Below are 24,775 nucleotides of genomic sequence, written 5' to 3'. Positions count from 1 at the left end.
TGTTGTTTAGTTTATTTCCCCTGGATTTAGACACAGCTCTGGCTAACCACCACAGCAGCAAACAAACCACGACCTGCGATGCCCTCCCCACCTCCCCGCAGGAGGACCAGCTGGCGGGATCCCTGCAGCCCCTGGGAGGGTAGGGTCTGCACCGAGCTCCTTGGGGCAGTTGCGGGGGGAGCTCTGCAGGATGTGCTCAAGCAGATGTGGTTGTCAGGGGGATGGCAGCACAAACTCATGCTGAAGGTACAGCATGTATGAGTCAAGCCTTGGATGCACTAGTGTGGTGCAGATGGGGGGGGACAACACAACTGGCATTTCATTTCAGGTCTCCAGCTGCCCTCCCCTTCTTCCCTCCAGCTTTTCCTCTGGCTATTTTAGAAAAGGGCGACTTAGGATTTGCAGGGGAGGCATGTAAGCAAGGACGGGTCTCTGAAAGCAGAGAGCTGTGGGCAGTTCTTTGGGGAGCCAACACAATGAAACTTTTCAACAGTCTATAAGGAAGGGAGATAACCACCAAGAAACAAACTACACTAGTGGCTCAGAAACACTCAAGAGCTTTCTCCCCTGCAGCTTCCACAGTGGAGGAGGTGCACCAAATGACCCTTCCATCATTTTCTTGGCAGTAATGGTGCCCCCTTCACAGTCTGGGCATTTGTTTTTTCCAGATGTGCTGAGTTCCTCTTTATCTTGCCCAGGACCAGCTTTTGAGGGGGTCTCTACAGAAGGACCATCCTTGTCTATGGCCTTTGCAGCCAGTGACTGCATTAGAAGAGGGTGCTGCTGAGCATGGAAGATTTGGGTAGGCACAAGCTGCATGAAAAGACAGTTCCCTATTGCAGATTTTAAGTCCTGGAAATGTCGAAGCTGGCAGAGGGGAGCAGAAAAGGACTAAGAAAGTGCCAGTGCAGCAGGGAACTGAGCAAAGCTGCTCAGGGATGCAAATTCCAGCCAAGATCCCTGCAGTGCTTTCTGGAGAGACAGCAGCCTTGCAGTAAATTCAACAGTAAAAACTGCTGCAACCTTCCTTTCAGGAACTGTTTTCTAGCAGCAGAAGCAGCTGTTGGGTCAAAATAAAAGCTGTCCCTATGTCTGGAATGTGGGCAGTTCTGTGACTTCCGTGTTCGTTTTGACTGAGGTAGGGGCTGCTCTGATCCACACACACAGAGGAGTTAATTTAATGGTGGGAGGGGGATGATGTACTAGCTTAGCAGCAGTTACTGGCATCATAGTAAATCTCTTGTGATAAGCAGCATGTGCTTTCACTGCAACACCCTCAGACTGGGTCAGAAATACTCTGAGGAAACAGATGCTACCACACCAAGAACAACTGCTGCTCCTGCACTGTCAGGATGGGAGGACGCAGCCAGGACATCTGGAGTACAAAGCTGCGCCATGATCACCCAACACCATGGCACAGTAACATCCCTGAGCCTGTCAGCTGCTTTCCAAAATGGACCTGGAAACGATGACTTCTAACCTTGGGTTTTACCAGCAGCAGCACTGGGCTAGAAGCAAAAAAGGATGTGATGTGAAGCAGTTTCTTTCATACATCCCAGGCCACTAGCAAGAGCAGGGATTGAACATGAGTGATAGACCCTATTTCACTGGAGTCAGCTGGAAATCAAACCCCTTCTTGGCTGGGCCCAGCAGGTGACTTCTGGAAGCTCTGCTCAGAATTAATGCCCAAATGCCAGCTTTGCATGGTTACAGGGAGATATGCATTTTGCTAGGGCCTGGGTTTTGCTTTGTTTTTTCCCTAAAAAGTATATTTCAAACAGTGAAGGGCTCCGAGATGGAAATAACTGACTTGTGCTCCAGTTTCCCCAAGGGCAGCACTGCCCGGGTCTTCAGCCAGCACTTAGCAGGGGCAGGAAGACTGGTCTGTTATCACACCTGAGACATTTCTCTAGCAGAGGCTAAAGAGAAGCAGCTATTTCTGGCTGAGAAAGAAAAAAAAGGGGTTCTCCAAGGGGGTACAGTGGGCCTGAATACATCCTGAGAAGTGCCACGGAAGGACAGGGAACCCCAGACACAGAGTCAGTCGCAGCAGGAGATGCTGGCACAGAGATGAGGGGTCCCAGCAAGAGCTGTGCTAAACACAGAAGAGGCACGCCTGAAACTCCACAATCATATTAACCTGTTAATTTATACAGCAGCTCTGTACAAAAATAGAAGGGTTCTAATAAGATTAACAATATTAAATAAATATTTAATAGAAAAAGTCTTTGGCCTAGTTCATAGCTCATCCTTTGGGTTGATGTTCATTTCACTGGGTCCTAGATGCTCCTGGTCCAACATCGCAATCACTTCATCTGCCTGGATTCGTTCCTGCAGGAGGAGAAGGGAAAAAAACTGTAACAGCAGAGCTTCAGCGCCTGCTCTCACCTTAGCATGGCTCAGCTGGGAGGACCCCCAGCAAGCAGTTCATCCAAGGACCAGCAGTGTAGCTGAGAGGACAAGGGACAGCCTGGGACTTGTGCTGGGGATTTGCTGGGCAAAATTAACCAAACCACTTTGCACCCCTAAACAAAATTCCCTCCTCCCTCCAGGGGCTGCAATGCATGGGGCAGAGCTGATGTATTACTATTCCCTTATCACACTTCACTAGCAGCCACTGCCACAGCACACCCTCCTCCTGCCCCTCTGCGTGATGGGGCTTTCCAGCTCCCTGGGCAGGGATGATGTCCCTCCACACCTGCACCAAGCATGGAGGAATTTCAGCTAGCACCAAAAAACAGAGACACAGTAAAGTGACAATAAGCTTCTCCCAAAATCTTGCAGCCCACCTGCTTCACAAGGCAAAGGCAGGAGGGTTTTGCTCTCTCTCCCTGCATTTCCTTTTGCTTGGTCTTTTATCTTCTATTCTTACAGACCAGAATTGCTGCTGAAGGAGACAGGGGCTGGTACAGTTGCCTGGTGAAAGGCACCACAGCCCAGATCTTCCAAGGCATCCAGGTGCCCAGCCCCATGGGCTTCAGGCTGCCAAACTGCCTTTGAGGACCTGGCAGCAGCTGCACATCGCTCTGGTCTCTGAGCTGCGGATGGCTGTGGAGGACTTCCCTGTTCATCGGTTTATTGCCACTAGGTGTCAGAAATGGCCAGCCCAGCCCTGCGTAGAGCCCTCCCGCACCCTGCTCAGCACCCCAGCCCAGTCCTGCACCCCATGGGCCCAGGGTGATGGGTGCCCAGGAGCATGGCTGGCAGGGAAAACCATTTGGTCCTGGAGCCACTGGCTCACGTCTGTGTGGTGCAGCAGATGGGAATGCTGCTGCGGGGGGTGTGATGGGGGGGGGCGGGAATAGATGTGCTGGGACTGGGCAATGAAGATTGGTCCAGGTTCCTCCAGGATGCTGGGTACCCCACAGCTCCCCTCACATCATGATGGAGGGACTCACCAGCTCTCTGTAAAGTGGGTCCAAGGTGAACCAGAGAGCCACAGCGCACCGCTGGCCTTTGGTAACCGCCTTCACCCCATGGGGGTTCTCGCCGCCTGACGAGAAGCTGATCATTCGCCCACACTTTGGCTTGATGGAGGCCTGTGGGAAAACAGGTGACACCAGGGTGGCAGGAGCAGCATGGCTGCACACACTGGCCATGTCTGAGCTCGCCATGGTCCAGGGCCTGGGATCTTACTGGCCATTGCCCCAAGACAGAGTGAGCTGCTCAGGAGGACATGCAGAGCTCCGAGCATAGCTGTAAAAATGTGTGGGGTAAATAGGGAGGTGTGAGGCTTGGTCCTGCTGCACAGACAGAAAGGAGATGGTGGCATGGAGCCCTTGCAAAGCCTGCAGGTGACCACCTATGGCAAAATAGGGTCATGGCATAACTCAAGGGAGGTTCAGGCTAACCCTGGCACGGGCTGTGAAACACCTCTTCTCTCTGCTGAGTCCACAACAGGTGTCCTGCAGGACCTCAGGGGCAGAAGTGCCAACCAAATCAACTCTCTGGCACTGGTCTTAGGTAGATGCAATCTGCCTTCCAGCACCTACTGGACTTCAGAGCACCAGCATGGTGGCCAGATGCTCACAGAGGGGGTCCCCAGCCTCCCAAATGGCCCCATGCAGGGGTAGGGGTTTGTGCCTGAGCCCCATCCCTCTCAGGGACTGGTGTCCACCACCGTGACCTGCTCTGGGCCAGGCACTGCATATGTAGAGACATTGCCTCGTGTTTGGCCACGAGATGGGGTGGGAGCTCAGCAGTCCTCCAGGCAGGGACGACTCTCAGCCATCCCTCTGATCTGCAGGTTTCCTGCTCGGCACAGCCTCAGGGTAGGGAACAGAAGGTCTGTGCACCTCTGCCAGCAGGATTTTGTATGGGGTCTTTGCAAGGTAGGAGCCACAGGCTGCCTGGGGAAGCCCAGAGCCTCAGCACAGGCTGCTGAGGAACGGCATTTGGTTCACAGCACCGACTTACCGTCACAGTTTTGGCATCCATCTCAGTGAAAATGAACTCTCCTCCTTCGAAATCCGCGTTCATGTACAGGAGGGCACTGGGGGAGGAAGAAGGAGACCTCTGTGAGGGGAGCAGCAGGGAGGGCTCAGGGCTGACCCCCACCTCCAGGGCAGATCCTGCATTGCTCCACTGAGGCGTGGGTGAGGGGCTGCTGGGCGGGGGGGTCCTGCTGTGGGGCCAGTTGGGGCCATCCAAACTGCCCCCATCTTGGAGCCACAGCCGAGAACCAGCAGATCTCTCCTTGGCTAGGTAACAATTCTCAAAATGTCCCCTGGTTCCCATCAGCTCTCACCCTCCCGTTCTGCACCAAAAACACCTGACAGAGACACAGTCCTGTGGGCCACACCTGGAATCTCCCAACCCTAAAATATCACAGAGCCATTACAGCTAAACTCTGGCTTGAAGCTTAGCGACGATGCTTGTGGCCGCCAGAAACTACCTGCTAGATCTCACTTCTGCCATGGCTGGGAGGTACCAGCTGTAGGACCTAGAGCCTGTGGAGCAGGATGCCCTGCCTTGGGGAGGGTGCCCAGCAGCAGGCCCCCCTTCCTATCTACCTGTAATCCCGAAAGGTGTAGGCAGGAGGCTCCTTCCAGCACTCGTTGGCCTCGGGGTCCAAGAGGCAGTTGTCAGCATGGATGGGGTGACTCAGGTCATTCCTCCTCTCCTGCTGGCCTGGGCAGGACCATGTGGAGGAAGGGGGAAGGAGAAGGGGTGGATGAGATGGAAATGCCATGCTCTGTGGGGTCCGTCACTGTGGGGGAGCCTGCCCCGACCCTACTCTGGATGGTGTGCACAGGTGAGAGGAGGAAAGGAAAGGCGGGGGAGAAAAGGCAGCATCTGAGGACTCAGATCTGCACAGCTCTGCTTATTCCTTACTGCAGGGAAGTGAGATGGAGAGCTGGGGGGGTGGAAAGGAGGAGAGATGGTGAGAGGAGGCAAGAGAAGAGGGAGGAGAAAAGAGGAAGAGTTGGAGACGGGAAAAACAAGAGACACCTCAGAAATGAGCTTCTTCAGGACAGTAGTGCCCACCTTTGCTGCTGTGGGGACGGTGACTTTGCTCAGCCCTCACCCACCGGTTTAAGCATCAGGCAAAACAGAGCTACTCTCAGGCTTGGCTGCCCCACTCATAACCCCCCCCCCCCCCGGGAGGCTGAACCCCTCCTGTCCTTCCAGCCCTGCCCCACCGCCAGCCCCCTGAGCCCTCACCGGAGAGGGCGGTGCGGCACACCAGGTGGGTGTAGGAGAAGTAGAGTGTGGAGTTCAGCATGAAGTAGGACTCGACGATCCTGCGAGCCTTCTCGCTGATGTCGTAGAAAAGCCGGGCGCTCTTCAGTGGGACACGGCCCTCGTAGCCGTACTGGGCAAGGAGAAGGGGCAAGAGAGGGTCAGTGCTGTGCACTACCTGGGAAGAGGGTATCAGAGAGGCGGAGGAGGAGGAGGGAGCTGCACCTTGAGGGCTTTGAGGACAGTGGCTCCTTCAAATCTCTCGTTCGGAGTGTGGGGGGAGGTTTTGCCCCTGTAACCATCTCCAGCCAACATGATTCCCTGAAAGACATGAACACTGGTGAGCGGTAAACTGGTTCCCCAGGAGAAGGGGAGCTGCAATGGAAGCATCTGGGACCCTCTTCCCCAAATACCCCAGGGCAGATGAGTTGGGTGGAAAGACACTGCAGCTCTCCATGAGCACAATCCATTCTGAGATGCTGGAAAACAGCCACCTACCTCCCAACTGGGGATGTTCAGGCACCCTCTGTCCCTCCCCAGGCTCAGTTGACAACAAATGAGAAGGCTCAACCAGGCTTGTGGATGAGCATCCTTTGGGGTTGTGTATAACATGGGGCAAAGAGCTATTTCTGCATGGGCTCCGTCTTTCAGCATATTTCTAAGAATGGCCCAAGATGGAGCAGCAGCTCCTGTGCTGCAGTTATGGGCGCGTTATGGGGCTAAGTGTCTGACTGCTCTCCATGGGCATCCTGGCATCAGTTGCAACACTCAAGAGTGAGGCATGAACCCAGAGCCTCTCCAGGGGCTGACCACACATTCAGCTCTCACAAGCCAGAGGCTGGGGAGGACATCAGGCACTCAGCCCAGGTGGCAGTCACGTCCCCCCCAGGGGCACTGCCTACTCACACTGGCCACCCTGTGAAGCTCTCGGCACTGCTCCTCCGAGATGACGTTATCCAGGAGTACTCGCTGGGTGCCATTCAGCTGCTGCGAGTTGTAGACAAATTTCACGTCGCTGTAGAGAAGCGGACCCCCTGATGGAAAGAGACACACAAAATGACCCTGCTGAACATGCCCTGGCCTCGGTGACATCTTGTACCGTGGCTGAGGGTCAGCTGAAGTCACACGGGTACGCTGCCAGGGAAAGCTTCACAGCAGAGAGCAGTTTGGCCTCACATCAGCAACAAAAGAAACAGAAGCGTAGGAAACACCCGGAGATGAAATCAATTTGCTGCAAGAGCATCAGCATTTTCCACCTTCTCATTAGCTGCCTTGTAAATGCAGGGACCACAGCCTGAAAACGCCAAAACCCGTGGGACACGATGAGGGACACAGACACCAGCTAACCTGGCTCTCCTGCCCAGCAGCCATAAGTTTCCATTGCATTTGCGCTGTGTGGCTCTTGCCGGCTTGGCATGCAAAGCTGCTCTCTGCGATTGACACCAGTGAGAATTTTTTTGTCTTTTACCCACACAGAAAACCTGACATGGTGCTGAGCTTGCAGCAAGCATCACCTGTGCTCCACCAAGGGGGGCTGGGAGTGGGCAAGCAGGAGGACCCTGAAGACAACCCTCCTCCACAGAGGCAAAGGAGCTGCTGTGGCTGTCCCTGTCATCCCTCCCTCCCTGCCTCTGAGCTGTGTCTCTCTGCCTGCCAGCAGCTGGTGGCTTGGCTATGTTTTGGAGGTCCCACATAGCACCCCTGGGATGAAAATATAACTCTGGCTGGGCTTCCACACTGCCAACCCTCCACCTGGTATGGGGCAACTGAGCCTTACTATGTGCTGAGCGAATGGGCAAGGAGAAGAGAGAGATTATCGCTTTACAGAAGCTTGGATCCATCCCTGCCAAACTTGCCTGATCAGAAAAACAGAGCAAGGACACTAAATTACCGTCTTCTGAAGCCTATTCCCCTCATTTCCTTGATGAGAGCGAATGAAAGAAATGACAAAAACAATAAAAACCTAAACCAGATGTTTCTCCAGGAAGAAGGTGAAACGCATCTAAATCATGGGAAAAATTATCTGTTGTCACAGAGCCACAATAAAACAGAGGAAACAGAGCCGCAGAGCTCCTCTCACCATGTGGCACAAGGAAAATTCTCTGTTACACCACTTTTATAATTACTACTTTTCTTGTCCATTGAGGCACACTGTGTTTTTGGAAGGTCTCCCTGGCCTATGGAGGACATGTAACTCTGAGGGCAGAGCCCCACCACTAGCCCACGACTTTATTTCTGAAGAGTTAGGTTTCTTGGAAACAGAAAAGATGGGATGTTCCTCATGTTCACTTTGCTGTTCTTGTTGCTCAATAATAGCATTTATTATAAATGCAGCTGGATCAGAAACAGGACTCTGAAATCCAAACGCCTGGCACACTCCAACTCAGGGCTGAGTCTTCCGGCTCGGACGTTGCTCTTCGCAGCCGTAGGCACACAAGGGATGAACCTGGAAGGCATCGCTCACCACTGGGAAGTTTCTTCTAGCTGGGGCTGCCCTGTGCCGTGAACACTGAATCCTTGTCCCACACGGGCAGTGCGCTCCCAGCTGCCTTCCTCACCCCCACCGCTTCTAAGCACCAGCAGAGAGACCCGTTTCCCGTGTGTATGCTCTGTGAAAAACACCCCAAAGAAACCGGAGTATTCTTTGTACTTTTGGGAGTGAAGGAATTGGTGAAAAGGAGGAAGGGGGGAAGGAGAGAAGTAGAAAATTAAATGGACTTTCCTTTTTCTCTTTTGGCCTTTTCTCTTCTTTTTCCAAGTGAAAAGAGAAAGAAAAAAGACAACAGAGAAAGGAAGCAGCTGGATGGACAAAAATCCCATTTTCTTTTTGAAATTTTTCAGTGTTCTTTGTAAACTTGAAAACATTCTGCAACTAAACCAGAATAAAAGCATAGACAGAACAAAAAAAAAAAACAGAGAAAGACACACTCTGAAATTATTTGATTATAGAAGGTAAACATGCCAACAAATATAAATCAACCAGCTCTTGGCTTAAGCAAGGTCTTCAAGATCTTCCTGTGGTATTCACCTATATTACGTATGGCTAGAGAAGGGATAACAATACACTGAACAAGACACTGAGCAGCTGGGGACAACTTGGGCCATGGAAAGCTGTGAAATCCCCCAAAAAGTGCAACCATCCGTTGCATTGCAGGGAGGTTTAGTTGCCTGCTGCCGTGGAGCTGGCCCACTAGAGACACAAGACACCTCCTGGCTTGAGATCCCATTGTTTTGCAGCGAGGAGCACGCTTTGGTATTTGGCCACAATATAGTTTTTCAAAATTGTTATGGGGGAAATCTTGTCTTTAGTAGAAGATGTTATGGTATTTTCTGTGGCTGACAAGAATGTGCTGAAATCAGTTGAAATCTCTGCTGACAGGCTTTAAACCCAAGTGATTTTATGTAAGTCAAGACATGCAATCACAAGTCAGTCTGCAAACAGTGCACTTAGCAAAGCATCAGGACTGGAGCTCCCAAAACCTAACGCCTTCAGCATCCGTCCTTCTGCAGCCTGGACAACAGAGAACATTTTAATCTTAAAAGCCCCTGGGGGAAAGACTCCTGTTTGTTGGTGCCACCTTCCCCATGGTGAGGAGGAACAAGCCTCCCAGCTCTGCATCTCAAGGTTCTGCACTGAGCAGCTTAGCAGGTGGGAACAGCAAGTCCAAGAGCAGAGCAGTGCTGGTGGGATCCAGAGACCAAGAAATGTGATGGCAGCAACAGAGGCTTCTCTGTCTCTCAAACAAAACTTCAACCCCCTCAGGCAGGATTGGCCCTCATTGCTCAGCTGCCAACCTTTGCAGTCTGTAGTCTCTAGCAATAGCAAAAAACCTTCTGATTTTGTTGAAACATGTTCATCAGACTTACCCTCCTTCAACTCTCGATCTGGTTTTGGCATGGGTTTCTTTGCCAGGGACAGCCGGGGCCCATCCTCTGGTTCACTGCTGATACTTGATGGGACGCTGAGAAGCAAGGGAGAAGAGGAATATCATAACTTTAGCCAGAGGTATCCAGTGCTGGGAATTGTGCACTTTTGCACTCCTTGGTAACCAATATATGAAAAAAATGGGCACATTGGTACTTTGTACAAATGCCACAACCTTACAAGTAGAAGCCCACACCCTGTCCCATGGAAAAAACATGGCTTTTTGGTAACAGGAGCAACGGTTTCCACCAGCAAAGCACAGACGCCAATTAAACCTGAACAGCACGACTTGCCTCATTGACCAAGTTCTCTCTAGACTGTTGCTGGTCTTAAGGCACTCAGATAAAATAAGGTGCTTGTGGGAATGTTTGTAATGGAAGGGGGCACAGGGCCCTAATTCAACCACGACAGTGTGCTGGGGTGGATGGGCAGGCTGGTACCCCATCATAGGCAACGTCCCCTTTACAGCCCCACTGCGGGGACCAAGGCGGGCTCACCTGTGCTCATCCTGGCGGGCACCGTACCTGTTCCAGTAGTTCTGTGGGGAAAGAGACAGGTCGTGATTCTTAATTTAATGCTCTAACCGAAGCCAGGGAGCTGCCTGCTCTGCCTCACACCCAGAGACATTAGCCAGCCTCTCTGGTATGGATCCATCCCACACAACTTCAGGCAATTACCTCGGGTGACCAAATGGAAAACTTATCCCAAACTGGCATCGTACAACAAGTATGGAAGGCGGCCAGCTTGCCCAGCCTTCTCTGTCCCACTCCACCACCATGGCAGTGGCTGAGACACAGCCAGACACCACATCAGGAGAGCAGCATTAGGCTGTGTCTGCTTCTCCTTCACCCCAGGAACAGCTGCCTCCCTTGCTCTGGCATCACCGTTTTCCCACATGGAACAAACTGGGCCAAGACCCAGCTCCTGAGTCACCTACACGGGACTTGCTTTACAGGAGAGGGAAGCTGTGAACTCCTAAAAGTCCTTGCCATTGCAGACCCAGGCATTACCGGCTCCGTGTAGGTGTACCCGAGGCTGGCCGCAGCCACCTGCAAGAGGTGAGACTCCAGCTTATGGCGCCGCAGCAACGTCTTTGCTTCCTGAAAAGAAGAGGAAAAGGGGAGTATTTGCACGTGTGGCTTTCACAAGACACAGTCAATGCACCTGTGCTTCAAGACGGGTTTGCTTTTCATGCAACACTGCAGACTCCTATGAGGTGAGGGATGCTTGGGTGATGCCTTAGAGCAGCCCCAGACACCGGGCTGAGCCGCTCACTACATTCGAGAAGGCTGAATCCCCAAAATACTTGTCCATAGCTGGCAGAGAGTGCTGAGCACCTTGGAAAGCCTCTAATTAGATACCTGGGCAAGAGGCTGGCCGGAGGAGCCCCAGCCGCAGAACGGGAGGCAGGTTCAGGCTGGTGGAGCAGGGACCCTGCCTGGCTCTAACACGGAGCCCATAGCCCGGCGGTGGGTGGGCTGCAGCACCGCAGCCTGGGACGCACTCGGGGTGCTGGGATGGGGCCCACGAAGCACAGCCAGCTAGAAATCGTCCATCAGAGGGCTTTTTATTGAATGAAAAATTTGTAAACAAAACACTGAGTTTTCTCCTAGAAAATTGCTTTTTAAGCAAAAATAAATTTTACTTTTTTTTAAGAAAACTTCAAAACACTGAAAACAATGAAATGTTTTTGTCAGCTTCATTTCTTTGTGAGGAGAAATGATAATTGTTCTTGTTTTCTTTTTTATCATTTCCCTTCTCTTTTTTTTGTGTTTTACCAAATTCACTTTGATTTTCCTGGAAATAAAGGAATTCCCAAGGGAATGGAAAGTCCAATTCCCGCCTACCCTCTGCTTACGGCACAAGGGGAATGAACGTCAGCAGGGCTGTGATGGGATGGGAGGAACTTCTCCTCTTCTGCATCGTGAGAAAGGCAGCTCCAGGGCTGCAGATAAACGCTGCCCGGACTGGAGAGGAAGCCTGTCGCGCTGGGTGACTGAGCACGCACTGTTTGGTTGTTTGACCCCAGCCTAACACTGTGATAGCAAAGCTGCTCCCTGCAGAACAGGCTGACCGCTGAACTCCAAGCTCAGTTACTCAAGAGTAATGCTGACATCCCAGTCTCCCCTTGGGAAAATATTTCTTAGCCCTCTCTTAACGGAGGTTGCCCTCTGCTCACTGCTTCATTGCATTCCTCCTCCGTGTCTCCTCCAGAGCACTGAACGAGGGGAGGGTTTACATTGTTGAGGCACTTGGTCATCACCCTCCCTGCCCTTGGTTGGGTTTTGCTAAGCTGAGGTCCCCATTTAAAGAAGATCCTGCCCTCCAGCTTCTCCCCCACACCAGTGACTCTGGACTTGCACCACGACAATTAGCATCACCAGCTAGTCCAGCATCTCCACATCTGTTTTCAAAGTGGTCCCACCGTGGGAAAGCTGTCAAGCTGCTTTTATTTCCAGCTGATGCTTTTGTTAAAGCCTTCCATCAAGGGCTTTCAGGTGACACTCACTCTCACCTTTCTGGGTTTGACGGTGTCTGGATCCATCGTACCTTCCAAGAGGCTCTCATAATAACCTGCGTTCTCCAAGACATCTTCATCGTCCGGGTGGAAGAGGAGGTAGGACTTGGCACACTCCAGGGCTTTTACATAGTCACCGACTGGGAGGCAACACAACAGTTGTCAGGGGGGGCAGAGGGGGACACAGCCCTGGCAGCGGTGCCGGGGGCTCACGCAGAGCACGGTGGGGCAGAGCCGAGGAGGGGAGCCTGCAGAGAGGGAGAGCACAGCCTGAGCTCTCCATCAGCTGAAGGGTGAGCCCAGCACTTTACAAGGCTCTTCTGATGCAACTTTCTCTTAACCGCTCCATTTCACCAGCAGGGAAACTGAGGCATGGAGACATGACATTGCTGCTGTCATGCACAGGTCACAGGGTATCCAAATTGGATCCAACTGAATGGGCAGGATGTGGATGCTGTCCAGCAGCAAACTGCCTCTTCTGTGCGGCATCCCTCAGGGCTCTGGGGATCTTACCCACCACAGTAAACCTCTAACTGGGCAGAGGAATAAAAAAGCTTGTACACCACGCACAAAATACTGCTAACTCCTCCAGCTTTCTTCCCATTGCATTGATGAATTAAGGAGCTGTAGGTTTGAGTAGCAATTTTGACCTTCCCACATTCTGCCCTTTTCAGGAAAGAGCTCTTAGCACAAGCCTGAGATAGCAGAATTCTCCCTAGATTTTTCTTTTATGTAACAGAACATAATAAAATACCATACAGAACCACACAACTGGCAGTATTTTATAGCACTGTCCACTCCTGATATTTTGCAATGTTGCCAACTCCTGCAACTTTGCTGTGAATCTTAAAATATTTGGTAATTAGCAAAAATTGGCATCTTGGGATAAGCTTGGGCTAACTTGTAAATCTGTTACATATCAACTCAGAAAATGTATGAATTGGTTTCAGAAAATGTGAAACGCCTAGATCCCCAGAACTTTAATATCAAAAGGCAAATGAAAGGACCCTAAAGAAAAGCATGATTTATTTAAAGAATAATAATATTTAAGCTGAAGGTTAGGCTTTTAAAACCTGACTGATGATTTAAAACAAATTTTACAAAATTACTTAATTGCATTTCAGTCAACCTGACTTTTGAAGAGACAATTGCCAATGTCTCTTGCTTCCTGACTCTTTCAGACCATGCCACTGCATCACTGTAGCACAGACATCATGGGGAGAGATCCTGATTTCCGCATGAAACAATTCAAACTTGTACAAAATATAACAAAACTCAGCAAGCGCTATGAGGAACAGAAAGACAGCTTTTACCTCTGTAATAGGCAAACTGCAAGTAGTCGTAATGGAGGGGAAGGAAATTTTCAATGGGCGAGATACGGCCTGAACGCGTGGCGAGTTCTCGGACACAGTCATGTTTGCAAGCCAGAACTTGCATGTAGTGATCTGCCAAGAAAAGAAGGAGAAGATGGTCTGAACTGAGAAGAATGGTGATGGTGCTGAGATGAGGACAGACAGAGGTTAAATCTCCCCAGCTGAAGGACATGCAACTCATGCTGCTCTGGTCCAGCAGGCTACTTTGCACCTAGAGAAAGAGCTCAGGCTCCTTCCCAAAGCCAATGGAGAGTTGCAATCACATTTTTGCCCCCCCGCCCCGAGAAATGCCTTTCTCCTTCTGTCAACTGTAGAGGGAGCTTGAGCATCTCTTTTGTGCACTGGGAGCTGCTGCTTCTGCGACGTGCAGGTGGCAAGTAGCTCTTCAACCCCAAGAACCAAACCAAAGGTGAGGACGCCCACAAAGCAAGCAGAGATATGAAGACCGGGTGGCCGCATGTGCGGCCACACAAAAGCCATCTCCACACTCCCTTCCTTCAGCTCATCGTTAATCCTCTCCTTTCTGCAGCAAGAAAGGTCCCGAGGGCACAAGAAGGTTTAGATAAGAAGGGTCGGTGCGGCTTCTCAAGCATGGCTGAGCAAGGCACCTGCACCGTGAGTCTGAAAGGTCTAAGGTACAAATATTGGCAGCAAAATCCCTGTGTTTGCTGCTTCTCAAAGATGAAATATCTCCCAGGGAAATGCAAGCATTTGGTAAACATCTGCCATTAGGAAGGTTTCTTAATTGGTGGGAGTCCACAATATAGGCGTTGTATCAGCTGTACGATTTCGAAGCCAACACTGACATCTGATTCCAGTTTGGAGCCTTTGCTGCAATGTACTTACAAATCTACTTTGCTTGCTCTGTCTCTGTACACCATTAAAAACCTTAAGAAACAAACACAGGCTTGAAAAAAAAAATGTACTCAGCTACCAAAGCATTTCTCAGAGCTGCCAAAAAAACAGCCTAAGGAATTTGCAATGAAATCAAGTGGAAACTCAAACCAGTCCCCATTTGCTCTGGGCAGGTAGTCTGAGTAGTTATCTGATTTACCATACACGTCCAGGGTATTACATTAAAGAAAGCAAGAAGGAAAATGACATAAATTATTTTGTTGTAATTTAAACCTATTTAAGCATCCTAGACCTAGAATAATCCATCACTGAGAAGCACTGCTTTTTCTTGGTACTGTCAAGGTGCCCTAGAAACAGGCTATATAGACTAGAATCAATTCACTGAAAGCCATCTGTCCCTGGGGTGGAGAGGTGAGAATGTTTCAACCCCATGCAGCAGCACAACAAATCAGCTTGGGATTGAAAAGAGAATCAAGTTTTGAAGAAATTTAAACATTCTTTTCTTGATGTATTAGTATTCCCACTCCCTGCTGAAACACCTGGGGCTGAGCGCCCTGGACTCAGGGGTAAACTCTGGATTATGCTGTCCTGTAAGAAACCACTTAGTTTCTTATAGCAAAGCAGTTGCATTACGCATCTTATTTCCCTCCATGTGCCCTCACTTCCCTGTTTCTTTGGGTGCCTGAATGGCCCTGTGGTTTGGAGTCGTTATTCCCCAGCATGTCTGGGAACAACAAGTGCTCGCAGCACTTGCAGAGTGACGTGCTGGGTTGAGGGCCACCACACCACGACCACGTCTGTGCTCCGCACGGTCCAGCACAGAAACATCGCTGCTCACTGGGGCTGCACTCGACTTGCACAGCACAGAAACGATTTCACAGAGACCAAAACCTGCTTGGCGAGCAGCAGCTTTCAGTGAGAAGGAAGGTGGGTTTTCTTTGCTACTAAAGGCTGCTCTCTGGGAGGGCTTGATATGGCCCTTGGTGTCTTGGTCGTGGCTTTAAAAGCAGGCATGATCAGCTGACAGTTACACTGGTACCAAGTCAGCCCTTACAACACTTCTTATATTTTTTGCATGGGTACATAAACCCAACAAAGGCGGCTTCCCATCCGGTATGTTGGTGATTTCTCATCTTGGTTGTTTCAATTAGATTTCCTGCCTCAACACAAACAGAATTATGCAAAACCAAAAAACAATCTGCATCCGAGTGAAGTATTTTCCACACAAGAAGCAAAATTCCAGAGCTTGATGCAACTCCAAGACCGTAAGCAGATAAATAAGATTTCTGTCACCAAACAAACCTTAATTTATTGCTTTTCTTTCCCTTATGACTAATTAAATGTAATCTCATTTCTACTGAGAATGAACTGTTTTAATCCCCTCTGGCTCAGAGCCACACATGCAAATCTGAAGATTACATAGCAACGTTCAATTCTCTCCAGAGATTTCAGTCAAGATCATAATTAGGTGGGCCTCCACTAATGACAAATCCATCCTTTTGGACGGGGAGGAAATCTATGTTCTGAGCCTTTTTGGCAACTTTCCTGGCTATCTGGAGTGTGGCCAAGAGGACTCTGCTGCTCTCTTCATATGCATTGAAAAACAGAGAAATTATAAACAGAGGCCAGCAATGTCTAGATTCCAGTGAGGTATATGAGACTGTATACAGGGGGAAACTGAGGCAGTTTGTGGTACAGTACCTATACTTCCAGCTCTTATGGAAAGCTGCAAATGCTCTGCACATCTGGAAATGCAGTTCTTCTAGCCCAGCTTCTACTTAGGACCAAAATGAGATGTTATAGTTTCCTATCCTCTGGATTTGCATTTTCTGGCCTTCCAACTGCCTCCTGCAGCTTTACTCACCAGCAACAGTGATGAAAGGGAAGACACTTCACCAAATCTGGCCAAAGGCTCAAACTCAGTAATTGAAAACATTGCAGGGCCAAGGGTGAGAACCCTAAAGATGCAAAAAGATCTCACCTGCAATAGCTTCATAGAGGCCAGCCTTATATTCCAGGTACTCGTGCTCCTCAAATCTCTGCGGTCCCTCACACATGATCTGGCAATCTTCATCCTCGACGTAGTACCCTTTCAATGCACGCTCCAAGAATTCAACGGCCAGCTCGTACTCCTCCTTGTCGTAGTGCCTTACTCCAGCACTGTAATCCTCCTGCAAAGTAGGTAAGCAGAAGACAAGACTAAACTGCCCGCACCACAGCATCCTGCCCTTGCCAACTGCAGGTGCTTCTCAAAAGAAGGTACAAGTGTGCAGGGACAGAACGATCACCCCAAGTACCTACCAGATGTAAGTGGTTGTACCAAACCACGTTTAAGCCATCTGGACTGCCTGACACTTAACCCTGGCAACTCTTTATCTCCGACTCACCATGTGCTGCTTGGCCTCCCGGTCAATCAAGCTGACCTTCCCTGCCGTGGTCTTGTAGTTCTCGATGTCCTGCTGTATCTCCATGTGCTCAGGGTTTGCCATGAAGAAGGTGTGAGCTGCATTTGCTGCCTCCTCTAGCTTGTTCATCTGTAACAAGGAAAGAAAGACCGAGCAAGCTGGTGACGTAGGACAGTGAACACAGCAGTTTATGCTGCACCCCCTGACATCTATAACTCTGACACCCTTTTGACACAACTGGACCGGGCAATGATGGGAAAACCAAGGACAACTTGAACACAGAGGCTAAGGAAAACAGCTGAAATGACAGGAAAGCCCAGTGCAAGGGAAATCAGAAGAGCCGGAGTTCCTGAGAGCCAGACAGGTCACTTATCTGCCTGCAGCATGGTCTACTGGTGATGGGATCCAGCCTATTTTCCAGCTGCACATGCTCTGAACTCAGACACTCCAACCCCCTGCACAGTCCCAGGTGGACAGATGCTCTCATGAGGTATCAGATGGAGAGAGGAGGGGAAAGCAGTTGCTGAGATTGCTCTCTCTGATGTCTGGTCTCACTTCTGAATCTCTACATCCAAAGTAACTTGACATACCAAGATAAACTCCTCTTTATATCTCTGCCACTATCAGCAGAGTCTGGCCTTTTGCAGCTACACACAGCTGAGCTTAATAAATGGTCCCAAGTCCCCATTTACAAACAGAAGCCCTTAGACTGGACATAGCTCAGTCTCCAAGGCTTGTAGAGAGAGCACATCCACAGCAGCTGTGGGAGCTCAGGGAGCAGAACAGATGTTCAGGTGAAACATCTGCATAACCTAGCAGGAGAGACCACTTCCATGGCTAATGCACTTGCTCCTGGAAGAAAGCCAACACCACTGAGTACCAGCAAGGTGCAGTCAGGCCCCTGGGATACATCTGCAGTCTGAGCAGGCTCACCCAAATCTTATTAGCCAGGACCAGGCTAATGCTAGCCCTGGCAAGACGGTGTCCAAGTGTTCTCCTTGTCTGCAAAACCCACACCGAACCCTGTGCTACTGCTCCTAGGCTCCTCCTGAGGCACCGGAGCCAGCAAGCTCAGGCACATCTATGCTGTGATGCCGTCATGGTACGGCAGCTCACCTGCAGAAACCTGCACACCAACCCACCAGACAATCCAACTGGCAAAAAGATGAGAACTGAAAAAGAGACCTGCAGAGAAGCATGAGCTTCACACCCTGTTATGCTATGCCTGGAGAAGGGCAGAGGGGCCATGTGAGGTGAGGTGAGGCCACGGCTGCCCTCAAGACCCTGCTCATCCCCGGGAGACAATTGTGGCTTCCTTGGGGCTCCTTAACACTGGATTACTACTCGCATGCACTTAACGAGCATCAGCTCCAGCTTGCCTTTCAGCCAAGCCATGAGAAACACCCAAAACCTCCTTCAGTGAGCCCCCATGAACTGCCTAGTACCCTGCATTTCTTGGGGGCTCAGAGCATACAAACCCTCATCACCAGCCAGGCATATAATGACTAGTTTCATCTCTGACATATGATTATCTTCAGAGATGTGGCTGAACTGTCAATTGTCTGAGCAGCCACCTTGTCAGCAGGTTGCTTGTTACCTCCACAGAAGTGTTTGCAACCATCTTTAAAATTAAAATACCCGTCCAGTAACACACAAACTCCTCTTGAACCAAGTGGGATTGACATCTGGGTGAAATCATGGGGCCTTCTCCTTGAGGGATGCCATTGCATATGTATATCCTACGGCACTTCTGCATGTACAGCTTTGTGGTGAAATACTAAGGGAAAAATGCGAAAGATTTGCTCAGGGCACTTGGCTGCAGCAACAGCATGGCAAAAAGTCCTTTTTTACGCCCAACGCTGCTCTGAGCGGGAATAGCTGGAGTGGGGCAAGAGTGACAGGTTCGATTCGGCTGGACAAGGAGAGTCCCTGTGGAAGCACCGAGCCCACACCAAATCACTCAGCAAACCTGCTCCTGTTTGGAAAGTGGAGCTGTCTGCCAGCATTAATAAAATACTCCAGCACATAAAGCTTGGCAAGAGCCAGGAGAATACAGGGTGAAAACATGCATTATTTTTGCGAGGTAACCTTCTCTAAGGGTGATGTGGAGGGAGTGCGTTTTGGCTGCGAAGGAAGCAGCTGATGCCCTTTGAGTCTCCACTCTCAAACACAATTTCCATGTGGCAAATATTAAAAAATTACTGTAACAGGTTTCCTTTGGCTTTTCCTCAAAACATTGTGAAATTAGAAAATGCAGCAAGCTGCTGAAAACAATTTTTGCATTAAAAAAAGCAGATAGATAGATGATGGTGATTGGGAGCCCAGCTTAAAGGTGAGGGAAGGGAGGAGGATGCGGAGCACAGCAGGACATGCACCAAGCCTCCTGGCAGGCAGCGAATCCCCCCGAGAAGTGCCCAGTGCTTTCATCTGGGCTGTTTAGATTGGGATGAGTGCAAACACAGTCTGCAGAGCAAACAAGGGGGCTACCGTGAGTCAAACTGGTGGCAACTGGAGCCATCACAGCTGCTGGAAATCACTGGCTGAGCTTGTCAGGGAAGTTTGGGTGATTCTGATAGGGAGACATTGAATGGGAGCAGATACCCAAATCTACCAGGGGATTTGTGAAATTGGCACTTTTATACCAGACGAGCCATTCCGGATACACTCTTACATTGCTTGCTGGGGCATGGAGATGTTTTGAAAGCAGGTGCCTGGATACGTGAAGACCTTTTGGAGGAAAAGCCCAGCCATTGCTGCGGGCCAGGGGCGCTCTCCTAAACCCCATCTTCTGCTCTGCTGCTCCAGCACAGCCAAAATTGCTTGTCCAGTTCCCAGAAAAGCCAGGGCAGAGCTGGCCAAAGAAGCACGCGTGAATACCTCCAAAAGAAAGATGAAAGCTCCGGTCAGACAGCATCACAGCCTGCTCACCAGATCTGCCCTTTGAACAGCAAAGCACTGCTCTGCTGCAATGCCCACAGAAACGCAAAAAATTTGCCTTGTGTAAACTTGAAAAGTTTTTCAGGATTAGCTCTGTGCTGACAACATAAGCAGGGAAGCCAGCTTTTACTGCAAAAACAGGATCTATTCCAGTCCTTGGAGTTTTCCTAAGGACACCACTCTTCAGCATAACAACCCCTTGGCTTCCCAGCAGGCGAGCAAAATGACTGCAAGAATTTTTTATCTAGGACAGCACACGCACAAAAAAAACCCCAACAAACAAACCCCCTCAGTGTAGAATTTTTTTTTTACATCCCATCCTGAAAAAGCTTTTCTCAACATAATCCCATCCTGGAAAACCCATCACAGCTGGACAGCATCTGATATAGGAAAAAGGACCGACCAGAGCATGCCACAATGGGAAGGTTCAGGTCATGCTGAGTGTAGGTGGGACTGCTGCTGCAGCCGGCAGAGAGGTTGAGATGGGGCAAGAGGTTTGTTGGAGACACATGAGCTGGTGCCCCGATCCAGTGGACTGCTAGTAAGCCACTATTTAAGCTGCTCGGGAGAATTGCATTCTTCCACGCTGCACCACAGATTTCTACTCACAGACAGCATCCTCTCCGTGCAGACTTGAAAGGGACCAAATGCATCTTAGCAAGGGAACTGGTCCCTCCAGGTGCAAGCTGCAATAGTCTGTCGTGGGTTGTTCTTTTTACCTTTGGTTCTAGCTCCTTTTAGGAAAGCTGTGGAAAAACTGTCACAGCTCCTAAGATGGGCTTAGTTCTTCCTGAATAAAATCCACCCCTGTGAGATAGGAAGAGTGTGATTTCTAGACAAAACAGAAAATCCCTTTCCCGCCCTCAAAACAAGGCTCATACTGTGTCTAGTCCTGTTGGCTCTTCACAACAGAGATGACCTTTGGATTTTGCTAAGTGGACTTAAAGAACATTTCAACTCAACACTTTTCAATTTATCATGTCCCATATTGGCCTTAGAAACATTCAAGTAACACAAAGAAGCCACCAGCTGCTAAGTTTTGGGGAGTTTTTAAGTGGATGCATGTATACAAAAGCAAATTAATTCCTAACTGGTAAGACACATTCAGAGACTGACATTAATTATGAAACACTCTAGGGAAACTTTTGCCAAAACACTCTGAATTCACAAGGAGCAGGATATTTTGGTGTTTAAAGGTCTGGGCTGGGACTCAGGATACCTGGACTCAGTTCCTGGCCCTGTCACAATCGCACTGTGCAGCCATTGGAAAAAAACATTTTGTTTTCTTTGTGCCTGACTTTCCATTGTTTTAAACGAATAACAATAAAAATAATAGCATTTTCCCCACAGGGTAATCGTTTTGTTTATTTAGATGGCAAGCAACTTGGGGACCATAAGCATATGCAAGCATGTAACACAAGGGGATTTTGATCTTTGTACTGAATGAAAATCAGCAAGGAAAAAATTACAACTGTAGAATCACAACCTTAGTATGTGCTCTAAGGTCCGCTTGTTCACCCCACTGGAATGAGATCGCTGGACTATCGCTGCAGCTCTGCACCAAACCCTGTGTATCTCAGCCAGAGAGGACACACAAAATCAGAACACCAGCACTGAGAGAGCCCCCAGGAACACCCTGTCCATCTTCATCTTACCATGCCAATGGTTCGAGCCAAGAAGGGGAAAACACAACATTTAAGTGCTTCTGGGTTTTGATGCTGAAAAAATATTTTTTTTCTTATTCAAATGTTAGGAGTGTTTCATTTCACAGAAAAACAGGCAAATGATTTTAAGAAGCAAAACCTCAGATTAAAGAATTTCAGCAAATTGCAAATGCTCGGTTTCATTCCCATCTGGGACAGTGCTGGCCTGGACTTCAACAGGACTCCAACTTCCAACTTGCAGAAGTGGCTTGGATTAGGAAAGCTGTTTTAACCAGAGCATTAGAAAGGACCAAACGCAGGCTGGAGAAAGGACCTTGAGTAAACATCTTTGAGCATCACTATACCATCGATGCCAATTCTCATTGATAACCATTGAGAAAATTCATTATGGAGCTTTCATGGGCTGCATGATGAAATATGTAATTTAATGTTAACAGTCTCTTAATGGTTCAAAGTCATTTTGGTACTTGTCAAGCTACATATCAGCCAGTACACTCTATGCCAAGCAATCTGATTTGTACCCGTAAGGCCACTGTCACCCGCCTGCCACGCTTAGGAAATAAACTGTCTCACTGGAATACGTCTAACGTGCTGTTTGATTTTATCATCACTTCAGCTGCTGCATCCCTCAAAAAGAAACACAGAGGATTCACCTCATCACTAGTGCCCACCCGAAAACAGCTCAGACCGGCTCAGCTCCACGTGCAGGCAGGTGCTCCGAATTCACACTTGCCCTCACTATTTGCCTACAAATGAATTCTGACCAAAGCCCCTCTAATGTCAGATGCTCAGCAAGCTTGCGTAAACCCCTACCCCCTTCCCTAGCAGATACGCCATACAACAGCACCGTCGTTTTAGCTACAATGACCCTAAACTTGCAGTCCGTAAAGTTTGCTCTCTGGTGCTTGGCAGCGGGGCTGAGGAAGCGGAACAGGCGCCGTGCCAGGTCTGCGAGACGAGCATCGCACAGCTGTACAGGCTGCTCTTGCAGCAGGGGATATGGTGCGCTGCACCACCGCCGCTTCCCTCACACTGAACGTGACATAGTGCTGTTTATGGGGGGAACAAGCAGCAGCCAGAACATCCACAGGGATTCAGGTGCTCCCAGCTCGCCCTCAAGTTTTCACAGCAAAAGCAAGGATAAAAGTCAGAGGATTTTAGCAAGAATGCAGCCAAAGCAGTATCAATTCTGACTGCCTGAGGCAAGGGGACACAGGGCATGATATAACCAAGACCTCACACTGGTTTTGACAACGAGTTCCCATTTCATTGAACACATTATCAGATACCGGCAACTGTCATACACTGTGTGACTGTCATAATCCAACCTCTTTCTGTATTAAGGTATCTTCAGCACATAAGACACACTGAATTTAAACTTTGTTTTTAGCAGGGGAGAAGTAAGCCTTATGCACTGGAAAATGTGTCAGATCCCTCAAAACCCCAGCATTTGCTGCCATGCCAAAACTGGACCTACCTGCACATAACCTCAGTTAATTGCTGGGTGCATGAGCCTGGCATGGAACTTGTGAGAAAAAACTTCAAACCATCCAGCTGAGCTAGAAACCAAAGTCTCAAACCTTCAGACAATTCCTGGTTTATTGAACAGATACTGTTTTTTTAAACTTTTCCATAGCTTCACTGCTGCTGTGTTATATCAAAGGCTTAGTGCCCTGGGCTCCGCAGAGGAGGGAGGCTCTGGAGTCAGTAAGCACAGTTAACAAGGGAAAGAAAAGGTTCAGTGTCATGAAGGATTAATCTCGTTGTGTCTGTGCAGAGCTTACTGCCTGGGCAAGTAGAAGCAAGTAGCAGTGAGATGGCTATAAATAGCACGTGACCTCGTCTCAACTATTTTATTATTGCAAATAGGGAAGGAAGAAATTCTCCAGAGAAGTTAATCAGGAAATTTTCCCTCTGCTGATGGGATCACACGTTCACAGAAAGATGCTTGAGTTGTCTGCAACCTTCAACGGCACCCACTGACCCCTCAGAAACACCGAAACCAGAGAGCAAGGTAAGCATACGGCAGGAAAGGGCCTTAGCCAAGTTTAGGGAACAGGTACCAAGTGATGAAGATGTGACGCAGCCTTTGAGTTCATTAACACATCATCCCCTGCTCTCCAAAGAGTTTACCAGTTCCTCGTCTTCCAACTCAAGATAAATAGGGTTGGTTCCCCATCCTTCCTATTACTGTGACTGGGGCAGATTTGATGCCTTCCGAGAGGCTCCACGTGCATCTTTTCAGAGGTCTTCTTCATTTTCAAAATGCAGACAACCTCCAATGTGCTTTGGATTGCTCCTCTCAGACCACCCCAGCACACATCGCTGTGTGCTGCTGCTCACCAGTCGCTCTGGTAGATCCAAATCCAAACCAGAAGAAATTTGGAGAATGGGCACAGGGAAAACTTCTCATGAGAAAGGAAACTTAGGAAGGATTTGGGTATTTTTGTTATTCCAACAAGCAATTTTTCAGTACACAAAAATGCAATTTAGTAGGTACATGGTCCAAAGAGCTGACGAGACATCGAATTAGTCTCCAGAAAGTGGCATATACTTGGAAATTTAAAACTAAACTGAACAAACCACTTCAATATTCTCCATGGAACAAATTCTTTCAATTAACAGAGAGAGAAATCAGATTTCCTGACGAATCTCTCACTTGGCCATGCTGGCAGTATTTTACATAAGTGTACACACGTATGTGCTGAGCGGACTGACTGCATCCCCCCACCTGAAAAGGCCATTTTGCGTTGAGAAAGCAAATTAGACTGAGACACTTCCTTCCTTCACTCTCTGACCTGCTCCTCTTAAACTGTTCCCAGGCAGGTAAGGACAAAGATTTTCACAAGTTTCTGGCTGTGCATTAGATGCTTCAGTGCACACGTGGTGTAGCAAATACTGCGCAAGGAGCAGAGCATTACTCACAGCAAGTGACTCGCAAAACCACTTCCCAGCAGGAAGGACTCTTCCCACATCAATCTCAAACACACTGAGGCATCGCAGGATTCATCCGCGGAGCAAGCGGTGGGAAATGTGTTTCTGTTTACTGAACCTTCGATCTGACTGATTGTGAAAAACACTCCGAGCCAGATTTTGTCCTGCGTAAACAGGATTTTCAACAAGGAAAAATTCCCAGAATATGCAGCATGGGCTCTCCTGAACTGGGGTTTTAAAGTTTGGGCAAGAAACCCGTTGTAGATCCTTCCCTCCGTGCCAGCACATGACAGCAGAGATCACAGACAGGAGCTGGCAGCACACGGATTTCAGCACGCTACTCTGTAGAAAAACAAGTGCCTTCTACCAGCAGATAGCTGGCCAGTTGTCCCCCTCCCTCCAGCTGCAAACGCACAACCACGCTGCCAACACACGATGGCCACGCTGCAGTCTGTGGTGCAAAAGCCCCTGCACCCTGGGCC

General features: G+C 49.3%; 1 protein-coding gene across 2 annotated transcripts in view; it reads right to left on the bottom strand.

Annotated features, from left to right (window-relative positions):
* The window catches only part of P3H2 (prolyl 3-hydroxylase 2), a 75,193-nt gene continuing 50,418 nt past the window's right edge, over positions 1–24,775 (bottom strand). For both annotated transcript variants that reach the window (XM_054835586.1, XM_054835587.1), the window contains exons 2-15: positions 16,741–16,887; positions 16,335–16,524; positions 13,439–13,570; positions 12,123–12,265; positions 10,618–10,707; positions 10,105–10,145; positions 9,550–9,644; positions 6,589–6,716; positions 5,908–6,003; positions 5,665–5,815; positions 5,013–5,130; positions 4,417–4,492; positions 3,399–3,539; positions 1–2,331 (exon numbers count right to left, since the gene is read on the bottom strand). In XM_054835586.1, the coding sequence (XP_054691561.1) occupies positions 2,239–2,331; positions 3,399–3,539; positions 4,417–4,492; positions 5,013–5,130; positions 5,665–5,815; positions 5,908–6,003; positions 6,589–6,716; positions 9,550–9,644; positions 10,105–10,145; positions 10,618–10,707; positions 12,123–12,265; positions 13,439–13,570; positions 16,335–16,524; positions 16,741–16,887 (1,641 nt within the window). In that variant the 3' untranslated portion in view covers positions 1–2,238. The remainder of the gene's footprint in view (positions 2,332–3,398; positions 3,540–4,416; positions 4,493–5,012; positions 5,131–5,664; positions 5,816–5,907; positions 6,004–6,588; positions 6,717–9,549; positions 9,645–10,104; positions 10,146–10,617; positions 10,708–12,122; positions 12,266–13,438; positions 13,571–16,334; positions 16,525–16,740; positions 16,888–24,775) is intronic.

This window comes from Grus americana, chromosome 9 (assembly GCF_028858705.1).
Source record: "Grus americana isolate bGruAme1 chromosome 9, bGruAme1.mat, whole genome shotgun sequence".
Classification (NCBI taxonomy): Eukaryota; Metazoa; Chordata; class Aves; order Gruiformes; family Gruidae; genus Grus; species Grus americana.
Note: the sequence above shows the minus strand (reverse complement) of the source record. Positions and strands in the feature narration are given on the sequence as shown.